Source organism: Synchiropus splendidus, chromosome 3, assembly GCF_027744825.2.
Source record: "Synchiropus splendidus isolate RoL2022-P1 chromosome 3, RoL_Sspl_1.0, whole genome shotgun sequence".
Taxonomy (NCBI): Eukaryota; Metazoa; Chordata; class Actinopteri; order Syngnathiformes; family Callionymidae; genus Synchiropus; species Synchiropus splendidus.
In genome coordinates, this window is record NC_071336.1 from 29,097,532 (window position 1) to 29,116,414 (window position 18,883).

Sequence of the window (18,883 nt, forward strand, 5' to 3'; positions counted from 1 at the left end):
AATCATCAATAGTTGTCTTTAATTGTTAAATTGGATTCTTTTAATGAGAAAAAAATAATCAATGTGTTTGTGTGTGTGAGAATTATATAATATGCATGAGGTAGGCAAACGTGTATAAGGTCGTGAATTCTAGTTAATGCAACATATCTTGGCGTGTATTTCGAAAGGCAAATGAATAGTATGGAAGTTGTGGCAAGTTGCGGCAGATGAAGAGCATTAGTCATCCATTTCACATCCCAGAATGGCTTTATCATTGTTAATAAGCTATATGACAGATGGCGGGTCATGATAATGCCACTCCCCTTCGGGCTCCCAGTAATCACGCTGGATGAAGCAGCTGAACACACACAGACCAGTCGTCTCCATCCCAGTGAGAGTAAACCAAGGCAAACAAGGGACACGTCCACATGCAGACCGTAATTCAGGCTCCATAGCAGCATAATGTTAAGTGTCTTCTCTGGCCTTTAAAGACTGGGTAGTTGTGGATACTAATGAAATTGTGGTGTCTCCTAAAAGCCTGATGATGTTCATGACTGTCTGCTGTGTAATTGCTAGTTCTGCTGGTTTGAGTGGGAGTGATGATCATTATGAATCCTTTTTAGTCACGTATGGCATTACTACTCTGAGGCATGCACTGTTACTTTTATTGCATTGAATTTCAATCTGCCATCTTGAAAGGAGCAATGAGATATGTGAACAGTGTCGTGAACAATAATATGCTCATTCGGCTTTTGAGAATGATTTCACAATCATGTTTTTATACTAGAGAAAACAAAACTAGAAAAGATAAATGAGTTGGAACTAGGGATGGGCGATATGGACAAAAAAGTTCTTGCGATAAATTTTGGCGATATTACAATAAATACATTTTAATTCTATTCCATGTGTTGGACACACTACAGTCTCTCTTGACACTGTTTTATGATGAAACATATTAGTGGAGTTCCAACATCACAATTTGTTTATGTTTAAATGTAATATTGAACTAAGTGTAGAGATGCCAGCTTTATTTAGGGGTTAACTTGAGCCGTCTGTCTGCTGTATGTATGTTTGTATGTTTAACTATGGACCAGTCTGGACAGATTTCCTAAAAGCTATTGAAGAAATATTGGTAATAATGTGAATAAGTGATCATTTAGTCACATTCTATTCTCAAAACCATTGTACAAACTGTCAGTCCTTTGACTCGTGTGATGAAAAACCTTTTCACAATTCTCTTTACTTAAATGGTTGTTTTTCAATGCCTTATTGAAGATGTCACTAATACTTTGAGTGCTTTAGAATTTGTTGATGGTCCCTAACTGATGCCGGGTCGTAGCATTAGCGCTGCCTGTCAGAGTGTGTCCACAATCAGTGAACCCTAATGGGGACGCGGAATACCGCCGCCAATACCAGAGTGGAGCGCCGTCCAATATCCAACTATTTTTACTGCGGTCTTTCACAGAGGCACCAGCACAGCGGGAGACCTCCATGTGTTGATATGAACCAAGGCAGACGGCCATGTCAGAAAACCTATGAGGACCACTCCATCTAATAAAATAAACACAGATCCAGAGACTCAGAGTCGACCAGTGTCATTATCAAAGGTTCCCTCTATTAAAGATGGTTTAAAACTACGATCGCGAACCAAACTCCACCACACTCTCCACAACTGTCATGTGCCAGTGTCAGCTGTCAAACGTCACGGTCACATCATGTTCATGTGTGCAAGTCCAATGCAGCGAGTGAGCCGCTTGCTTATTGAATTTATCGTGAGATGCAGAATTGTCATTGTGGAGATTGTGTTTGGTGGTATATTGTGTACAATAACTTATCGCCCATCCCCAGTTTGAACTAAAATGGAGAGTATACAGAGCCAAAATACATGCTCCAGAATGCTCGGCATCATTGGTGGCAAGATGCAGGTCAGCATCGCTTGTTTGGATTTGACCAAACCGTCATTGGTCGCAGTATGGGAACAATGCAACAGCGAGTGCCTCCCATCACTGCCATACAGAGGAGTACAATAGGTACATGAGGCTGTTTGACTCTGTGACAACAACCACTCAGAAGCACCACACTCAGCCAACCCTTGCTGAGTGCTTTGGCAGACATGAACAGTGTAGCTAACGCTATAGCAAACTCCAGAGATGCAGTGCTGTCGATTCCAATTCACTTATTTTACTAAGAACACCACACAGTTTATACATTTAATGTTTGAAGGTTGTAAACACATTTACATTCTGTTTAGAGAAAAAGAGCCGTGATCAACTGGTAAGTCAGCTGATCCACCACCACATTCTTCCCAGTGGAACTGTGTCTGTCAGTCCATGAAACTACTGGATTTTGTGCTCTGTCTTCCTTGGAGATGTGGATGACAAAAGTGTAGAGGTGTCACGTGGAAAGTCTCAAGCTATCATACTCTCGTTGTGCTGCTCTACACTTTCTTGGTGTCACCTCCTCCACAGTCCAATTCCTGACCCGATTCCCTCCATATCACTACATTGTCTTCGATACTGACCTCATTCCACACATGGCCACTTTAAAGACCTGGGCGCTAACACTGTAATAAAGTGTAAACAGGGACGATGTGCAGTGGCACGGCTCCTGTTTTTGAGCTGCTTCTCCATTCTTTTTAAAGTAAAATAAATGTATTCTGAGCACATATCTCTAGATTATTTTCAACACCGCTCCTCTTGTCACATTTGTGTGAATGAATGCCTAGCAGGAAGGCTGGAATATGTGCTGCATTGTTTGGAAAAACGGCGAGTTCATTGTCAAACACCTATGCCGTTCACCTCTAGAGCGCAGATGTGGGTTTGTGCTTTGGCAGGCTGTCAGGAAAGTATTGAAGGTCTTTGGAAACTGAAGCGTGACATTTACTCATTACAATGTCACGTCTTTGGCAAGCTCCAGTGTGACAGCTCCTTTGGTACCTACACAGTATGTTAGCAGTAAATGAAATAGCACCCTCATTTTCTTTTTTTTCCTGGATATTTTCCATAGCAGGCCTTCCTCACACATCACAAAGCTCACACAAACCCTTTTCATCGTCCATGTTTTTGAGTTTGATGTATAATTTTAATCAATATTTTTATTATCTTAAATAGCCTTGTCCCTTAGGGGAGCCGTTTCAAAACCCCGGTGTCTCTTTGAGGGTTGCGATTGCAGCCACCCAGATCAAGTGCCTCAGGTACAGAGAACTTCGCCTCCCATCATAACCTGATTCGGCTGTTTCACTGCTCTTTCTTAAGCACACATGAACTTTCATTTAAAGTCATGCTGTGGCTTAAACAGAGGCTTCCTTTGTCAGATCCATATTAAGCTAAAACACTGTACACATGAGGGGCAACCAACAAATGCACCGACAGGACAACGAGGATATGCTGTCATTGACCATGGAATCCTGTTGTTACTTTCAGGGAAAAACACTGTCATCATATTGTCAATGTCAATATATATGAGTTGGGACATCACAAAAAAGGTGGATTCCTTCTGCAGTAAACAATGAAGCCCTTACTCCAAGTCAGAAATACAGCTTTGACTCTAATACAAGAAGTTTTTGTTTTTGTGGATAGACAAGGAGGCATGGTATAATCTGAGCAGCGGAGGTTTTAGTGCTGGTGCCAGAGTGAACAAAAGGAGCTGAGCTAGAGGGCAAAGATCTCAGTCATCTTCTCAAACTCAGTGATTCTGAAGCTTGCCGTCTGATGTTCAGACCAAAATTAAGATCACAAGAAGGAAAAATGGTTACTCAGGTGTTCGGGCGTCCTCCTCAAGGTACTATAGAGAGGTGTCTGTTTTTGAAAAGGAGTTGACTGCAAGGATGTTTTTAGTGTTATTCTATATCTGAAGCCCTTGCAGGTTTACATGCACAATCCATATCTGAGGACAAGAAAAGGTTTTGCTACTCAACTGTGTGCAGAAAATCGATGAACCAATGGTGGTAATGCAAGTAAGCCTGCACATTTTGATCACACAAAACCTTGTCAGAAGTTAAGAAAGCTATTGTACTTCAGAAAGTTCTGCCTGTTGGACTCCCTCTGTACTAGTCCACATTGCAATCTTCAAACCTCCTGCTGCTAGGTTAGTCAAATCACACCCGAGAGCCACTTACATGTCTATAATCGCAGCTCCATTGATGGTGTTAAAACGGTCAACCCCTCCATCAACACCAATCCTTGTCAGTTGCAAGAGGATATGTTGTAGTTGACTCCAGAATTCAATACATTTGATGTGTAGTCTACTATCTACTGATGATAGATTTAAATATATCATCATTTCGCTTGACTTTTCGCCAGACACCATTAATTTAATCTTCTTGTCTTGGCATTTAAGGCCATCTATTTCATGTAAAATTCGCCACACTCTCTCTGACATCTTTGAGGCTATTTGTGAAATAATTGAAAATAAATCTGAGTGGTGGCTGAAATTTCTACTGATTTTGATATATTATTCGTTTAAATGAAATCTATGACAAACTTTTTCTTTCTGCTAATTTGTGATTTGTGCCCAATATTATTGAGCTACGTTTATTTTATTTGTAAAATATGATACCTTTTTCAGCTGTACCAATGTCATTGATAACAATGTCCTCCATTGGACAGCAGATGGCAGTAGCGTTGTGACAGTCCAAGACAGGGGTCACTAACAGGGGCAAACAGGTCATTAGAAAAATCTATAAAAATAAATATTATTCATGTAATAACCATTATGTTTGATTTTGTGAGATTTTTTTTGTTACACCATGGTTTATTATTGTGAAAACTCAAGAATGAGACAAGTATTTGAGAGGAATATTATCTATCAACCATTATATATCGAAGTGCGTGCTGAACCAAGCGGCTTCTACAAGGTTGGTGACCCCTGCTCTAAGCTCTTGCAGTCAGGTGAAAGAAAATGCGCTGCAGCTGCAGCAGAGTTCACAACAGACCAATTGTTCAAAAGGGTTGTGTATGAGCATAGTAACACCACCACAATATTATGATCCATTCTTTGCCTAATTTATTTTTTTAAATATTTTTATTTGTGTTATTTCGTGACACATAAACGCGGGTGATCATATAACCCCCCATATCTATTTCACCATGTGTGTGGTTTTTGGCATAGTAATGTATCCAGTCATGCTTCTCTTAGTAGCAATATTGGCAGCATGTGAAATCCTCCTGTGTTGTTGTAGTTGTGTGGATACCTTTTGAAGTTGAGCTGCTGCTTTTAACATTTATTGAGAATTTGTTTTAACTTATTTTATCAAGCCATAAATGACAGGATTAATTTCTTGTGTGTACTCTTGCAAGGACCATAATACAAAAACTGTAGTGGACTGGCATCTTGCAAGGCTATTAACAAGAAAACACTGAAATAGGAACTGGACTCGTCACATGAGCAGTACTTGTACCATTACAATCTTCTAGCCAGTAAATTAATGATGTGAATCCTGTTGCTGGGTACCTTATACAAGCCGCTAGACCAGAAGTGGCCAACCAGTCAGAGGCTAAGAGCCACATTGTTTTACTGTGTTGCTGAAAAGAGCCACATCCTACAAATATGTGAGGCTGTAAGGCTTCACCTGAACAGCTTGTCATGTCACTTAGCGGCAGTATAGCGGTTAAAGCACATGCCTGTGTGTCACAAGGTTGCTGGTTCGTGTCCGGCATATGTCTCTTGTGCGTGTATTTTTAAAATTCATACATTTTACCGTGATCCTCCTGGAAATATCAAGCGGTGTAGATAGAAATTGGCGCGTCATTTACCTATGTACTTTTATATTTTTTGACATGGCTCATGCCACCAATAACGTGGCCCCGGTCTGTGTGTGTGAGCGACGCTGCAGACTGGAGCGGCTAATCTTCACTCAATTAAACGGACCTCATCACCATCAACAATGAGTAATAGGTGAAACCCATGCCATACCTTTAGTTTAGGGAATGACGCGGTGAAACATGGAACTACGTCATATCAATCATGTTTATCGAGGATCTGGCGACGGTCCAAGTCTTAGGACCGCGACTCACATCAGCATTGAACGTTTGGCGAGGTTTATTGTTTATGTTTCAAAGTGAAACGCAAGTCAAAGTCTTAAACAATATTTTGACATTCCACTGGAATAGCTGTTACTTTTTCGTCTTATTTCCTGTATAAAGGATCATCGCAACACAGCCAGTTTGGCGGCTCATTTGGTGAAGAGCCGCATGAAACTGGGGAGGCCTGGCATGCGCTATACCTCTTGGGAGAATGGTATTGACTTAGTGATAATCACCTGTTTGAATTGAGGTGTGTTCGACTCCTATATACATACATTTATGTGTACTAATGACACAGTACAGTGCATAGCATGAAGGAGGATGAAACAAATGTGTGGTTTTCAGTTGATGAACAGCTAGTCTCCTGTCTTTAAAGTCAAATCTGACTCCTGTCTGGCTTCAGTAAGAGAACAGATGTTTTCAGAAAAGAGCCAGTGAGAATGGTTTCACTATACTCTCTGATTGTGCGTTCAAATACTGCATACTGTCAGAGCAACAAAAGCTGTGGAGAGAGAGCCGAAATGGCCCCTGAACAGTCACCTGATTAGCTTTCTAAGCACACGGAGCTCAGCTGAGCCTGGCCAAGCATATTACAAACACAATCTGTGTCTGCCTCCCCTTTTCTGCATCCTGAAACGTACGTGCAGTCACACATGGAGGAACATGAATCATGGACATCAGGGCGAGTGCGGACGGCTGTCATGTCCAGGGAAACATGAGTATTGTGTCCTGCATAAAGTGGATATGCTCAGAGGGGTGATGCGCCTCCTCACTCACATTGACACAGGTATTGAAATGATACTATCATTCTTCAGCCAAACACTCTTGGAATTCTGCTCAGCTGAACACTCCTGAGCTCCTCTCTGTGCTGAAGTGGTCAAATTGAGGTCACGTTTTGTCGTTTCACTGCTCACTGTAACTTCTTGAGGACTGTGACACTCCTATATCAAGTCATAGAAACTCTTGATGGGTTTTATATTTTGGAGCCTGAGAAGTCTCCTCTCCTCTCTGCACCCATAATTTCAGCTCTGCTCTAATTTTTTTTTTACCTGCTGCACTTCTCTTAAATTTTTTAAGCACTTTCTTTCCATCAGCACCAATATCCCAACTCCTGTTCTGAATCATTCAATATTGAGTGCTCTCAGCGGTTTTTTATTTTTTTTTATTTTTTAAATACCGCTAGTTAATGTATCTCTTCTGAAATCTCACATGATCAAACGTATTTTAAACAAAATGGAGACATTGAAACAAACGGATAACACATAATGTTAATGGAGGTGGACATGGAAAGAACCATCATAGCGATTGAAGTATGTTACCCACGGAACTGAAGTCGCGCATCCCCCCTGTAGATATGAAGACACAGACCACATGAGGATGACTGCAGTTTGGAGATTACAGATGATTACAAAGTAGCCTTTATTGTAACCATTTCTGGCAGAAAACCGTGTATTATTATTATTAGTAGTAGTGGTAGCATTATTGTCATTATTATAATTATTGTTATTATTATTATTAGTAGTAGTAGTAGTAGTATCATTATTATTATTGTTATTATTATTGTGTCTTTTCATGTCTCTGTCAACACCATTGTTGTATGTATCGGCTATTGGATTTTCCTGTGAAAAAAGCCACAGCTTATCTTAAGAGGCTTGCCAACATTTGTTTTTCTGTCTGAAGCAGTGAAGCAGAACTTCCATCTACTGGGGATACACTTGTGTGTGTGTTTTCCTTTGTTTGCTTAATGACAAGGCACTGACAAGAGTAAGTGAGAAACTATTGGATGTCTCTGTCACATCCTTATTTTCCCCAAACAAAAAAATACAACAGTAACAGTGCCAATTTGTGTGAATATTTACTCTGTAAGTGGGGATGTTGCAGGAGATGGTGGTGCCAGTTTAGTCTGACGTTCTTCCCGCATTACTCTTCTCTCTCAGGAACTGATGACCAAATTGATCACAGAAACTCCCGACCATCCAATCCCCTTCCTCATTGATCACCTGCAGACCAAGCAAGACAGTCCTGGCAAACTACACAGAGCTCTGTCTGGCTCTGCAGCTCTGTGGGCCCAGAGCTCCCCTGGTCTGTACACACATTCTTTTCAACACACATTGTTCGTGTGTTCCTTTATCAATGAGTCGTCCAATATATGTTCTTAACAAAATGTGTTCCCTCACAGACAGCAAAAATACACGAAAAGAGTTCAGGAGCTACGAGAAACCTTGGCAGATTCACCCAAAGAAGCCGAAGAAATCCAAGAGTGACCTAGCTGTTTCCAGTATTTCTCCACCTTCACCAGAGTCAAAGTCATGTGAGTACACGTCTCTGCATCCTTTTTTTGGTTAGACATGGCAAATGAAAACATAAATAATAAATCCAATTTAATATAGTAATGCTGTTAAATTTTTGAAGTGAAGACCAACAAAGAATAAGAAGTTGGAATACACATGGACCAAAGCAGCAGATTGAGCAATTTAATGTCACTAAAACAAACGTAATTCGTCGGTCTGATGTGACGGGGCTCAATCTTAGCAGTATGAAGCTCCGTATTATTGTGGTCAACAACTGTGATTGGTTGACTGGGCTGCAGAGCATCATGGGAAGTCAGCGTTACTGAAGTTGTAGTTGAGTGTGATGGCACCTCAAGTGCTACTTCAGCTGTCTTATTATTATAGTGGCAGAACAGGCTGGAAAAAATGGACTGAACTCAGAGAAACTGTGCTCAGTAGTGACCCCTATTTCAACCTTAACCTCTGATGTCAGAGAGCTGGTTCAAAATGGCGGACACCTTCATATTAAGAGCTGTCTGCAATGTAGACTAACCTTAAAGAGTGCCACCAACGCACCTCAGCCGTTACTCCATCTTGTTTGAAAGACTAATGCATTGACATGCAACAGGTAAATCAAACACTGACTTTTGCCTCACACTGGAACCAAAACACTCCATGTGATGGTTTTCAATATCTGATGCCTTAGAAGGTTATAAATGCAGTGAGATGGAAGAGTCTAAATATCATCAGCTGCTGTTCATGAGTAAGGGAAGGATGGAGCATGAGGGCGGCAGAAAGGTAAACTACCACTCTACCGTTTCTTCTCTCACCGGTGGTCACAGGTGGGTGATGATGGAAAGAACAAGACAGTGAATACAAGCTGACAAAATGACTTTCTCTTTACTGGGTGGCTTGACTCTTCTTTAGAGCCTCCTAGTCAGGTGTTCTGGGCAGACGCAGGACAAGATAACACCTCATTATTCAAGCAGATAAGCATCTGAAGCAGGATGCATTCGATTAATACACATGACACAACAGTTGCTGCTTTTGTGGGAGCCTCGAGACAAAAAACTCTTGAGGCATCCAGTTTCCCTCTCAGCTTGGGTTTCATTTTGTCAAATATTTCACATTGCATATTGGAGTAATGTCCTTGACCTCCTCTCTACTTGTAACATTTAACAAGGTCTTGAGAGTGAGAGGATTCCTGAAGAATGGAGGAGAAGTGTGCTGGTGCCCATCTTCAAAAGCAAGGGAGATGTCCAGTTTTGTGGCAACTATAGAAGGATAAAGTTGATAGATAGAGCTATGGGAAAGAGTAGTGGAAAGTAGACTAAGGGCAGAAGTTAGCATATGTGAGTTTGGCTTCATGCCAAAAAAGAGCACCACTGATGCAGTGTTTGCTTTGAGGATGTTCATGGAGAAGTACAGAGAAGGAGCTCCATTGTGTCTTTGTGAAAAACAAGAAAGTGTACGACAGAGTGCCAAGAGAAGAGTTGTGGTATTGTATGAGAAAGTCTGGAGTGGCAGAGAAGTATGTTGGAGTGGTACAGGACATATATACCAGGTGTAAGGCAGTGGTGAGGTGTGCTGCAGGTGTAACACAGGAGTTCAAGGTGGAGGTGGCACCAAGGCTCAGCTCTGAGCCCTTCCTCTTTGCCATGGTGATGGACAGGTTGGCAGATGAGGTTAGACAAGAAGCCCCTTGGACGATGATGTTTGTAGATGACATTGTTCTCTGTGGTGAGAGCAGGGAGCAAGTGGAAGATAAGCTAGAGAGGTGGAGGTTTGCCTTAGAAAGGAAAGGAATGAAGGTTAGCCCCAGCAAGACGGAATACATGTGTATGTGTGAATGATGGAGAGTGTGAGAAAGAGGTAAAGAAGTGGGTGCAGGCAGGATGGGAGAATTGGAGAAAAGTGTCAGGTGTGATGTGGGCTACATCTTGTCAAAGTTAACAGAATTTCCCAACACTGTGTTTGATAAAACACTTGCATTGAATACACATTGAATATACAGTTTGTATGGATGTTATTTATCTTGCGAAGTTGCATCACTAGTGTCCTAATTACACGCTTCATTGACTTTAATCTTCATTTTTAATTTGTTGTAATTATGTCCTATTAAGGGTTAGTCACTCTCTACTGTCTGGCCTCCTCCTGCCATCCTCCCAAAGACAAGTTCATTACTGACTCCATCATTGAGGGCCAGTTCCTTTTCACATACACAAGGGCATCTCTCTGAGAACATGTTGTTCACCACGTTACCAGATGCATTCTTTGAAACTAGATTAATTCTGTGGCGTACTGCCACCTCCCACTTCTGACAGTGATGCATAGCAATGTAGACAATGAGGTCAAGCGTGGAGCATGCAGTTAGTTTCCGTGGGGAAAGACTAGTTTAATAATTCAGCATGCTACGCTATGGCTGCCACACCATGAGTTTCTATTTCAGGCTGAGGTCCAAGCATGACATGGTGACAAGAAAACTACTATAGACATGAAAAGACACTAGTAATGTGAATAGCGGCAACAGTGTGGCCAACTGGGCATAAGATGACTGTGTATAGAGGGTGATGCTTTAATAATTTGGTTCCTGCCCTTCAAGCTTGACTTGAAACGCTTCAATAAAACATACTTAAACGTTTGTGGAGCTAAAGATAATCCTCTGCCATGGCATGTTTGTTTCATAAAAGTATGATCAAAAGGAACTTCTATTTCATATGCCTCCATACTGTACATCAATAGTGCTCCGTAGGTTTTCTCTCCGCTTTGAAAATGAACATTATGAATCATTTGAACTGGTTTTCTCGACTCAATTGGGTCAGTGTTTGACTGATAAAGTGCCAAATTACTCCCGTCTCTAATCGAAAATGTAAAAAGTAAGATCTGAATTATTTTATCGATGCTCTGAGAATCTGTTGGAGTTGTCTGTCGAAATTACGCCGCGGCCCGACTTCTACTTGACTGACACTTTTAATGGGCTGCTGCTGCAGGAATTGAATTCTTAACCCATAATCTGGGCTATTAGGATCCAGGAAAGACCTCTGCAGCTAAAGCGGATCAACACATAGGACAGAAACACAGGATATTGCTGTTTTATTTATTTATCTCCCCAATGTGTGCCTCGCAGATACACTTTGTGTTTGGCTGCTATTAGCATCCCAAGCTGCTTAGTCAGGGGTAAACAAGGGTTGCTGGTGGCAGATTTCAGCTGACGCAATGCTCACTATTGACTTTTTGGTTTAGTTGGAAAAGGGAGTCCGTCTGTCTGTCTGTCTGTCTGTCTGTCTGTCTGTCTGTCTGTCTGTCTGTCTGTCTGCCTATCTATCTATCTATCTATCTATCTATCTATCTATGTCTCCTATAAATATAGGAGCGTCATCAATGAACTGTATTTTAAGTAAAGGTGCAGACCTGCGACCAAGCAGCTCAATCCCACTTATGTTGTGGTTTTCATTCAGTATTATTACCCTACATTGATATAATTAGATCCATCCATCTGGATGCAGCTGCTTCTCAATAGCGCAACAAGGCTTAGCAACATTTTATGAACATTTTAGCGAAATCTGTCGCTTAAACTGGGTCAGAGATGAGCTTTCTAGTTAGCTGTTCACCCCTTAAACCTTTCAGAGTAATTCTGCTCCCTATTTAAGTTGAATGTTTTTCTTCTCTGTGGCTGTTCATATTATGTTTGCATTACAATCCTAATGTATTTCCTTGGATGCCTGTTAGTGTGAGTGTTTACCTGAGTATGTGTGCCACTGTGTCTCCATCACATGACTTATTAAAGAGTGTCTGTGATCTCCAGTGCCACGGTCCACCGAGTACCCGTCCTGGGACTGGAGGGAGAGTCGGGACTTTGACGAGCTTAACCTCATTCTGCAGGAGAGCAAGAAGCTGGGAAAAGCCTTGGAGAGTCTTTCTCGCAGTGAGTCACTGCAGAATGCATCACCGCGAGCAACGTTTAGCTCATGTTTACACACCTCTGACTGAACAGTAGGGTTTATATTAAACGTTGTTCCTCCTCTTCGCAGGTATTGCCATATCTGATGAGCTTGATCAGGTACTTGAGTCTATTCTACTGAATACTTCAACATGTCACCACCTGTATAATTAATGTTTTTCCTAGATGTCTCATTCGTGTCTTCAGCTGTTGTATATCAGGGGCATCAAACACCATTTTCCCTTGCTACTTGAGTTTCACCAGCGCTCCACAGAGAGCGTACTGCTCTTTTGCCCCTAACTCAGGCCTGGCATGCGGATTTCATGCGGCTCTTCACCAAATGAGCCGCTGAAATGGCTGCGATTTTGGTCAAGTTGCTATTGAAATAATCGTTTGTACAGGAAATAAGACGAAAAAGAGCTATTCCTGTGAAATGTCAAAATATTGTTCAAAGACTTTGACTTACGTTTAACTTTGAAACATAAACAATAAACCTCACCGCACGTTCAATGCCGATGTGAGTCACGGCCCTAAGACTTGTGTCGTCATCAGATTCACGGTCAGCATGATTTACATGAGTTCCACGTTTCACTTTGTCATTCCCTAAACTAAAGGTATGGCACGTGTTTCACCTATTACTCATTGTTGATCATTGTGAAGTCCATTTACTACACACACAGACCAGGGCCATGTTAATGGTGGCATGAGCCACATAAAAATATATATATAAGTAAAATAAATGTTGCACACTTTTCTATCTACACCTCTTGATATTTCGAGGAGGATCACGGTAAATTTTAAAAAATTCATGCAGAAGAGACATACGCCAGATGTGAACCAGCAACCTAGTGACACACAGGGATGTGCTTTAACCGCTATACTGCCGCTCAGTCACATGACCAGCTGTTCAGGTGAAGCCTTACAGCCTCACATATTTGTAGGATGTGGCTCTTTTCAGCAACACAGTAAAACAATGTAGCCTATGACTGGTTGGCCTCTCAGTACTGACCAGAAAGAAAGCACCAAAGCAGCTCTCCCAAGTGGTAGAAGTGAAGGTCTGCTTCAGCCAAGCATTAGAGGTAAAAGCTTCCCTTACTTTGGATTTAGATTTGGACTGACCCTCTTTCAGACTATGGCAAATAATTACAATATAACACACTTGTTTTTTTTACCTGCACTGTTGTGACAGTTGAGTCTTTGACTTAAAGTACTAAACTTGAAAGGATTACATGCACAATGTAGATTTCCCCTTAATCGACTGGCTCTTTATTTGCTGTTTGTAACCTTATTAATGTTCTTTGGAACAAGAATAACTTGAGGCACAATGAATTGGTAGTGAACTAATTATTTTGACCCGATTTCTCATAAGTAACTTGTAAGTATTCAGTTTGTCGCTCATGCTTTCCTCTTACTCACTCTCATCTGGCTTCCATTCACCAACTCTGTTGTGACCAGCCAAGAGATGCCCGGGTATTTGGAAAGTATGAATCTGGATGAGATACACAGCGCATGTTATGACAGTCTATAACTGTGCTTTCTGCAGGACTGCACTGCCAATGTCAAAGCTCGGAGAATTTCATTCTTTTCTGCTGGGTAAAACATGGATTGAATATAAATCACACAATAAAATCATGCACTGACTGTGGTATCTGAGTCAGAAAACATTTGGATCCTCTATGGGTTCCAGATTCCACCAAACATCTTCAACAGCTTCTTTGAATTGCTTCTTGTCCAGTTTAGGTTTCTGCTGTACTCACACTTCATGTCACTCACTAATAGTGAATTCTCCAAATGCATTTGACTCCTGAAGTTTCAGTCCAGTCTTTGTGTTGCTCTCAGGAGGTTGTAGGGAAGATCAATTATTCATTACAATTTGATTTAAATTATTTGAGGTTAGTTTTTATTTTTTTTTAATTTTCCTTGATATTTGTTTTATATTATATGATATTTAAATTATGTGCTTTGAATTGCCTTTTTAGTATATATTTTCTGAAAATTTCTTGTTGTAAATTTATATATAAATGTATTATGTATAAATTCAATATTGTAAATATATAGCCAGATAGACCATGTGAACCTGAATTTTTATTTTACAGTTTTTTATTTTACAGTTTCCAATAATGCAAGACAGAACATACATATCCCCCAAAGAAAAGAAAAAGAAAGAGAAAGTACACTCCACACAAAAAATTAAATGAAGCATGACCCTTTCAAGCATTCGTAAATTATGTTACAGAAGGAAATTTACAGTGTAGAGTCGTCAATGCGCTGTAATATACATAAAAAATGGCTGCCAAATCCGATTAAACTTTTCTGTTCTATCTTTTTGAGCATAACGAATATTCTGCATGTAAAGGAGCCACATGTCAGAGCGAGGTGCAACTTCTTTGTTCCAGTACTGCAGAATTCTCTTTTTTTTTGCGAGAACCATGCCATATGAAATTGCCATACATTCATAATTATTTAAATCTTCCATTTGTTATGAGCAACCTAAAATGGCTGTTCCAGGATTAGGAGATAAATCTCTACCCAAAACCTCAGAGTAAATCTTAAATGTTACTTCCCAGTACTTGTAGTGAGTTTAGGGAAGAAAATAACATGTGACCCAAAGTTCCCTCAGACTGCTTGCATTTGATACATGTTGGAGATGTGGATGGGTAAAATGAGTGAAGCTTCACTGTGTACTACCTTATATTGGATCAACTGCTGCCTAGAGTTTACTGAACAAGAGTGGAGGTTGCTTAGGCATTTACTCCAAGATTCTGCTGTTCAGTCTGTTCCTATTTCACCTTCCCATAAGGCCCTGCGGTGTTCAGTACTCTGTGTCATAGAAGAGGCACAGAAGTTTACAAACAAGGATAGCAGGCGCTTTGTTGTAGGTTTGGTTATTGTGAACCTGAAATTTTAATTGTGTTTTCCAGAACTTGGGAGGTTTCAGTTCAGTCCTGCGTCCTCGGGTGGTGGGAGAATGGGTTGGTCGGGAGGAAGTCGATGCGGACCCCCTGGCCGCTGAGATGCTGCATCCACCTGTCCCACGGATCACAAATGATGTTTGCTGTTGGAGTGGGGAGAGCAGCCCTGCGAGGAGGTGAGTGGTTCTATTGCAGTGAAATAAATCAAAGATACTTTCCAACAACATCGATTGCCCTTTGAAAAAAAAAAAAGAGGTCAGGGTCTTTTTGGCTGATGCAGCTTGGAGATCATTGATTTGTTTGGGAGGATATCATAATCCAGTTTCAAAGCAAGGCCTCGATGTTCACGACTGGCTACTCTTTCTGCTTAATCTGAAATGAAAACTAATCTCATTTTGAAGAGCCACATGCTGTGAAAGTGTAGCGCTACTAAACTGTTTAACTACAGTTGCTCCAGAACTTCAGCACTTATGTTCGCAAAAAAGCTCTGCAGCAGACACGTGCTGATGCATTGTATTTGTTTTTGTGTGACATATTGAAAACTCTGATGTGACCAATTAGCTGCTCAACGGATATTAAGCCATAAATCATGTTCAGGCCAGAGCTGACAGACACACAAACACTTACTAGGAATCTCATTAAAATTCTGTTTGCATGGATTGCGAACAGAAATTACTCTGGTGAAAGAGTAGGTGAAAAAGACAAAAAAATGCACCCAAAAATGAGTCTCCTATCTACTATAAGTCGGTCATGTTGACGCTTTGCTGCATTTCCTCGATTCCTGGATCAATTTTTCAGTGCTGAACTCAAGCGCCTTTCATTTCCTCTGCAGCGGGGTCAGGAATATATTGAAAACTAGAATATCCTGCTAGACCCTCTTTGAAAATTCTTTTGGAGGGTTTTGTGAAACGCACTTCTCTCTAGTGGTGCTCATCGACTGCATATTTTTTCATATCTCCATGTAATTTGCCGTGTTTGCGCCTGCAATTATGCTGGCTTCACTCCACCCCAGCAGTCAGAGAGGCCCAAAAGTAGAGCTGACAGGTGGCGGCAGAGTCCTGTGTGATCGACTGCTCACTGGAGGACTGGGGAATTAGCACACACAGATGCAGATGTAAAGTAAAGCTTCTTTCATGACTGAACCGACCCGGATATTTTAACACTTATTTTATTATTATTTAAAAGGGTTTTTCTTCGAATTTGAAAATGGGAAATGATAGGCACAGGCCACACTAATAGCTAAAATACAAGTGTGAAAAAATCAGTTCTCCTCCAGACCCTTTACTTGCCCTATGTGTATTTTATCTACCTGAGCTTACAAAAAGCAATGAGATCAACCGGACACCAGGTGGCAGTAGCGTAACTGAATTTCATAACACAATATGCGAAGAAGAGGCCGTGCAGCACAGTATTATGGATTCCAATGTTTGTAAACGAACTGACAGATCACCACCAATATCAAATCTTTTCAGGAGTTGTTCTCCAACACACATGTAAATGGAGCCTTAATGCATCACACCGGTCACTCTTTTGCTCTGTATTATCATGGTATCTGAGGACAATATCTGAGTCTTGTACGGTGCATTGACTTGACAATAGAAACCAATTATGTACTTAAAACCAAGCCTTCCCCTGCACTATATTGACCAGTCACTTGGAGCGACTATTATGCGTCTTCATTTCTTTTATGTAAAATTAATAATTTCACGCTCACTGGTACATAAAAGGGCTCATACTGTAGCACTTCAAAGGCTCACATAAACATGCACTCAAACCCCTCAGTAGTTAATAAAACTATTCTTCCACTGTCATGATCTCGGCATGTAAACCGACTTACTATAATAAGATTTTTATCACATTGATTTTTTTTTTAATTGGTTAATCAGCATTCATAGCTGCAGGGATTTGTGAATTTATTCCTCCAACTATCAAAGCAATATGTGTGTGTGTGCTTATGTCTGCGAGCATCACGTAAAACTGGACTTAAATACTTAAAAAAAATGTTGAAATATCATCAACATCAGCGGAATCATTGCTCAGTTGTGATTCCTCAGTTGTGATGCTGTTGAAACTACTACAAAACGTACTCGCATTTCATCAGTGAATGCTTCACAACTACAACCACAAGAGGCTTTGTGTGTTTTGACAAGTCGTGCGTTTGCATTTGTCCGACAGCTTGAAGATGGAAACGAAGAGCAAAGGACCTAAAGAGCAGCAGCAGCATCATAAGAAGCTGCTGGCAGCCATGTTGTCCCAGGAGTCTTTGGTTTCCGTCCACAGCCCAGCTCCCTCCATCGCTGAGGAAGAGATGGAGGATGAAGATGATGCCATGGAGCTTTTAGGTTTGTGCATTTGCTGATACTACACACAGTAGAGTAACATTCATTTGCAAACACCTTCAAGGGCAAATTCATTGTATTTATAGGATGCAATTTATAGTTGACATATTGCTTTATTACTTAATATATATATATTTAATATTAGATTGTTTTTCTCATGGACATTTTAGCCAAATGTCACCAAAACTATTGTTATTGCAGATCTGTTTGGTGACTGGAGTTTCAAGGCGGTGTGGATACTAAGCAGCTGATTAGCTTTCTAGATAAGATGGTGACTCTGACCTTTGGAAGCACGCAGTCATTGTTGTACAGCTTATTAATAATGAATCATCTTCAAGTCGACTGGATAACAGGCTGGACTTTGCATAAAGCATCTTTGGTCCTCATTCTGTCAGAACCCAATACACTTGGAACAATCAGGCTGAAGGTCAAACTCTTGGTTTTTGTCTGGTGTGTAGATGATTTCTCCTCTCAGTAGACCCATGAATCTTAGAATATATTCCACCTTTTTGGTTTTCATCTACAGCTGATACCTCATCACTTAAATTCTGTCACTCCCCAGCCACCAATTGGAGGCTTCTGGTGACAAAGAGTCAATGCACATCTTCTCATGCTGCGTGATGTGTCGTCCGCTTGCTAGTGGGCCGGACTTCTTTGTCAGATGCCATCTTTTTGAATAGCTGCTTGTCAGTAGAATCATATTTTTTTCCAATTTTGTTGGGCTGTAGTCGAAGGTACCAGGAATGAATGGATGTGGCTGTAAAAACAGGTTTCTGACCGGCTTGGTTGTCCCAGCAGCAAGGTCATTCCACACCCTTCTGTATGGTGAGTGTGTGTCCGAGTGACCCGCGCTACTCTTTTGAGTTGATTAAATGGTGCGAGCATGCGACACGCAGTGGCCTGGTGATTGAATGAATCACCTCCGGGGAGACTCATTTAGAAAGAGGATCTTCGGTGGGTTTTGGCCAAGTGTGTGTCACGAATGATTGAAGGCCCTGAACACTGATCCTGAGATAGCGCATCGATTAGATAAGGAGAAATGTCTAAGGTTGAAGCCAATGGTGGCAGCCAAGAGTATTGGCTGTGAATAGGAAGCTAGTCTGGGGCTTTCTCTCAAACTAACCAGGAGAACAGGACCTGTTAGGTTTGTTTCTGTTGCAGCCTAACAGTTGAAAGTGTGATGAAGTGTGAAATAAATTTTATTCTCTGCATTTCATTCATGTAGGCATGACATTAGGCTCAATATTAAATTGATTTTTAATTGGTTGACCCACTTTCTCCTTGTTAACTGTTGAAGAGACACCACTAAACCACAAAAATTTTCTATAAATAACATTTAAATTGTTACTCCCGGTCTATGATCGTCTCACCTGTTGAAGTTCAACTAACGGGGGCGATATGACGCGTTCAATACAAACTG

At 40.9% G+C, this 18,883-nt stretch overlaps 1 protein-coding gene across 4 annotated transcripts in view; it reads left to right on the top strand.

Annotated features, from left to right (window-relative positions):
* c3h8orf34 (chromosome 3 C8orf34 homolog) overlaps positions 1–18,883 on the top strand; it is a 55,064-nt gene that overhangs the window by 3,004 nt on the left and 33,177 nt on the right. For all 4 annotated transcript variants that reach the window (XM_053858504.1, XM_053858505.1, XM_053858506.1 and 1 more), the window contains exons 2-7: positions 7,940–8,084; positions 8,182–8,313; positions 12,078–12,197; positions 12,304–12,332; positions 15,134–15,300; positions 17,300–17,466. In XM_053858504.1, coding sequence (XP_053714479.1) covers positions 7,940–8,084; positions 8,182–8,313; positions 12,078–12,197; positions 12,304–12,332; positions 15,134–15,300; positions 17,300–17,466 — 760 coding nt within the window. The remainder of the gene's footprint in view (positions 1–7,939; positions 8,085–8,181; positions 8,314–12,077; positions 12,198–12,303; positions 12,333–15,133; positions 15,301–17,299; positions 17,467–18,883) is intronic.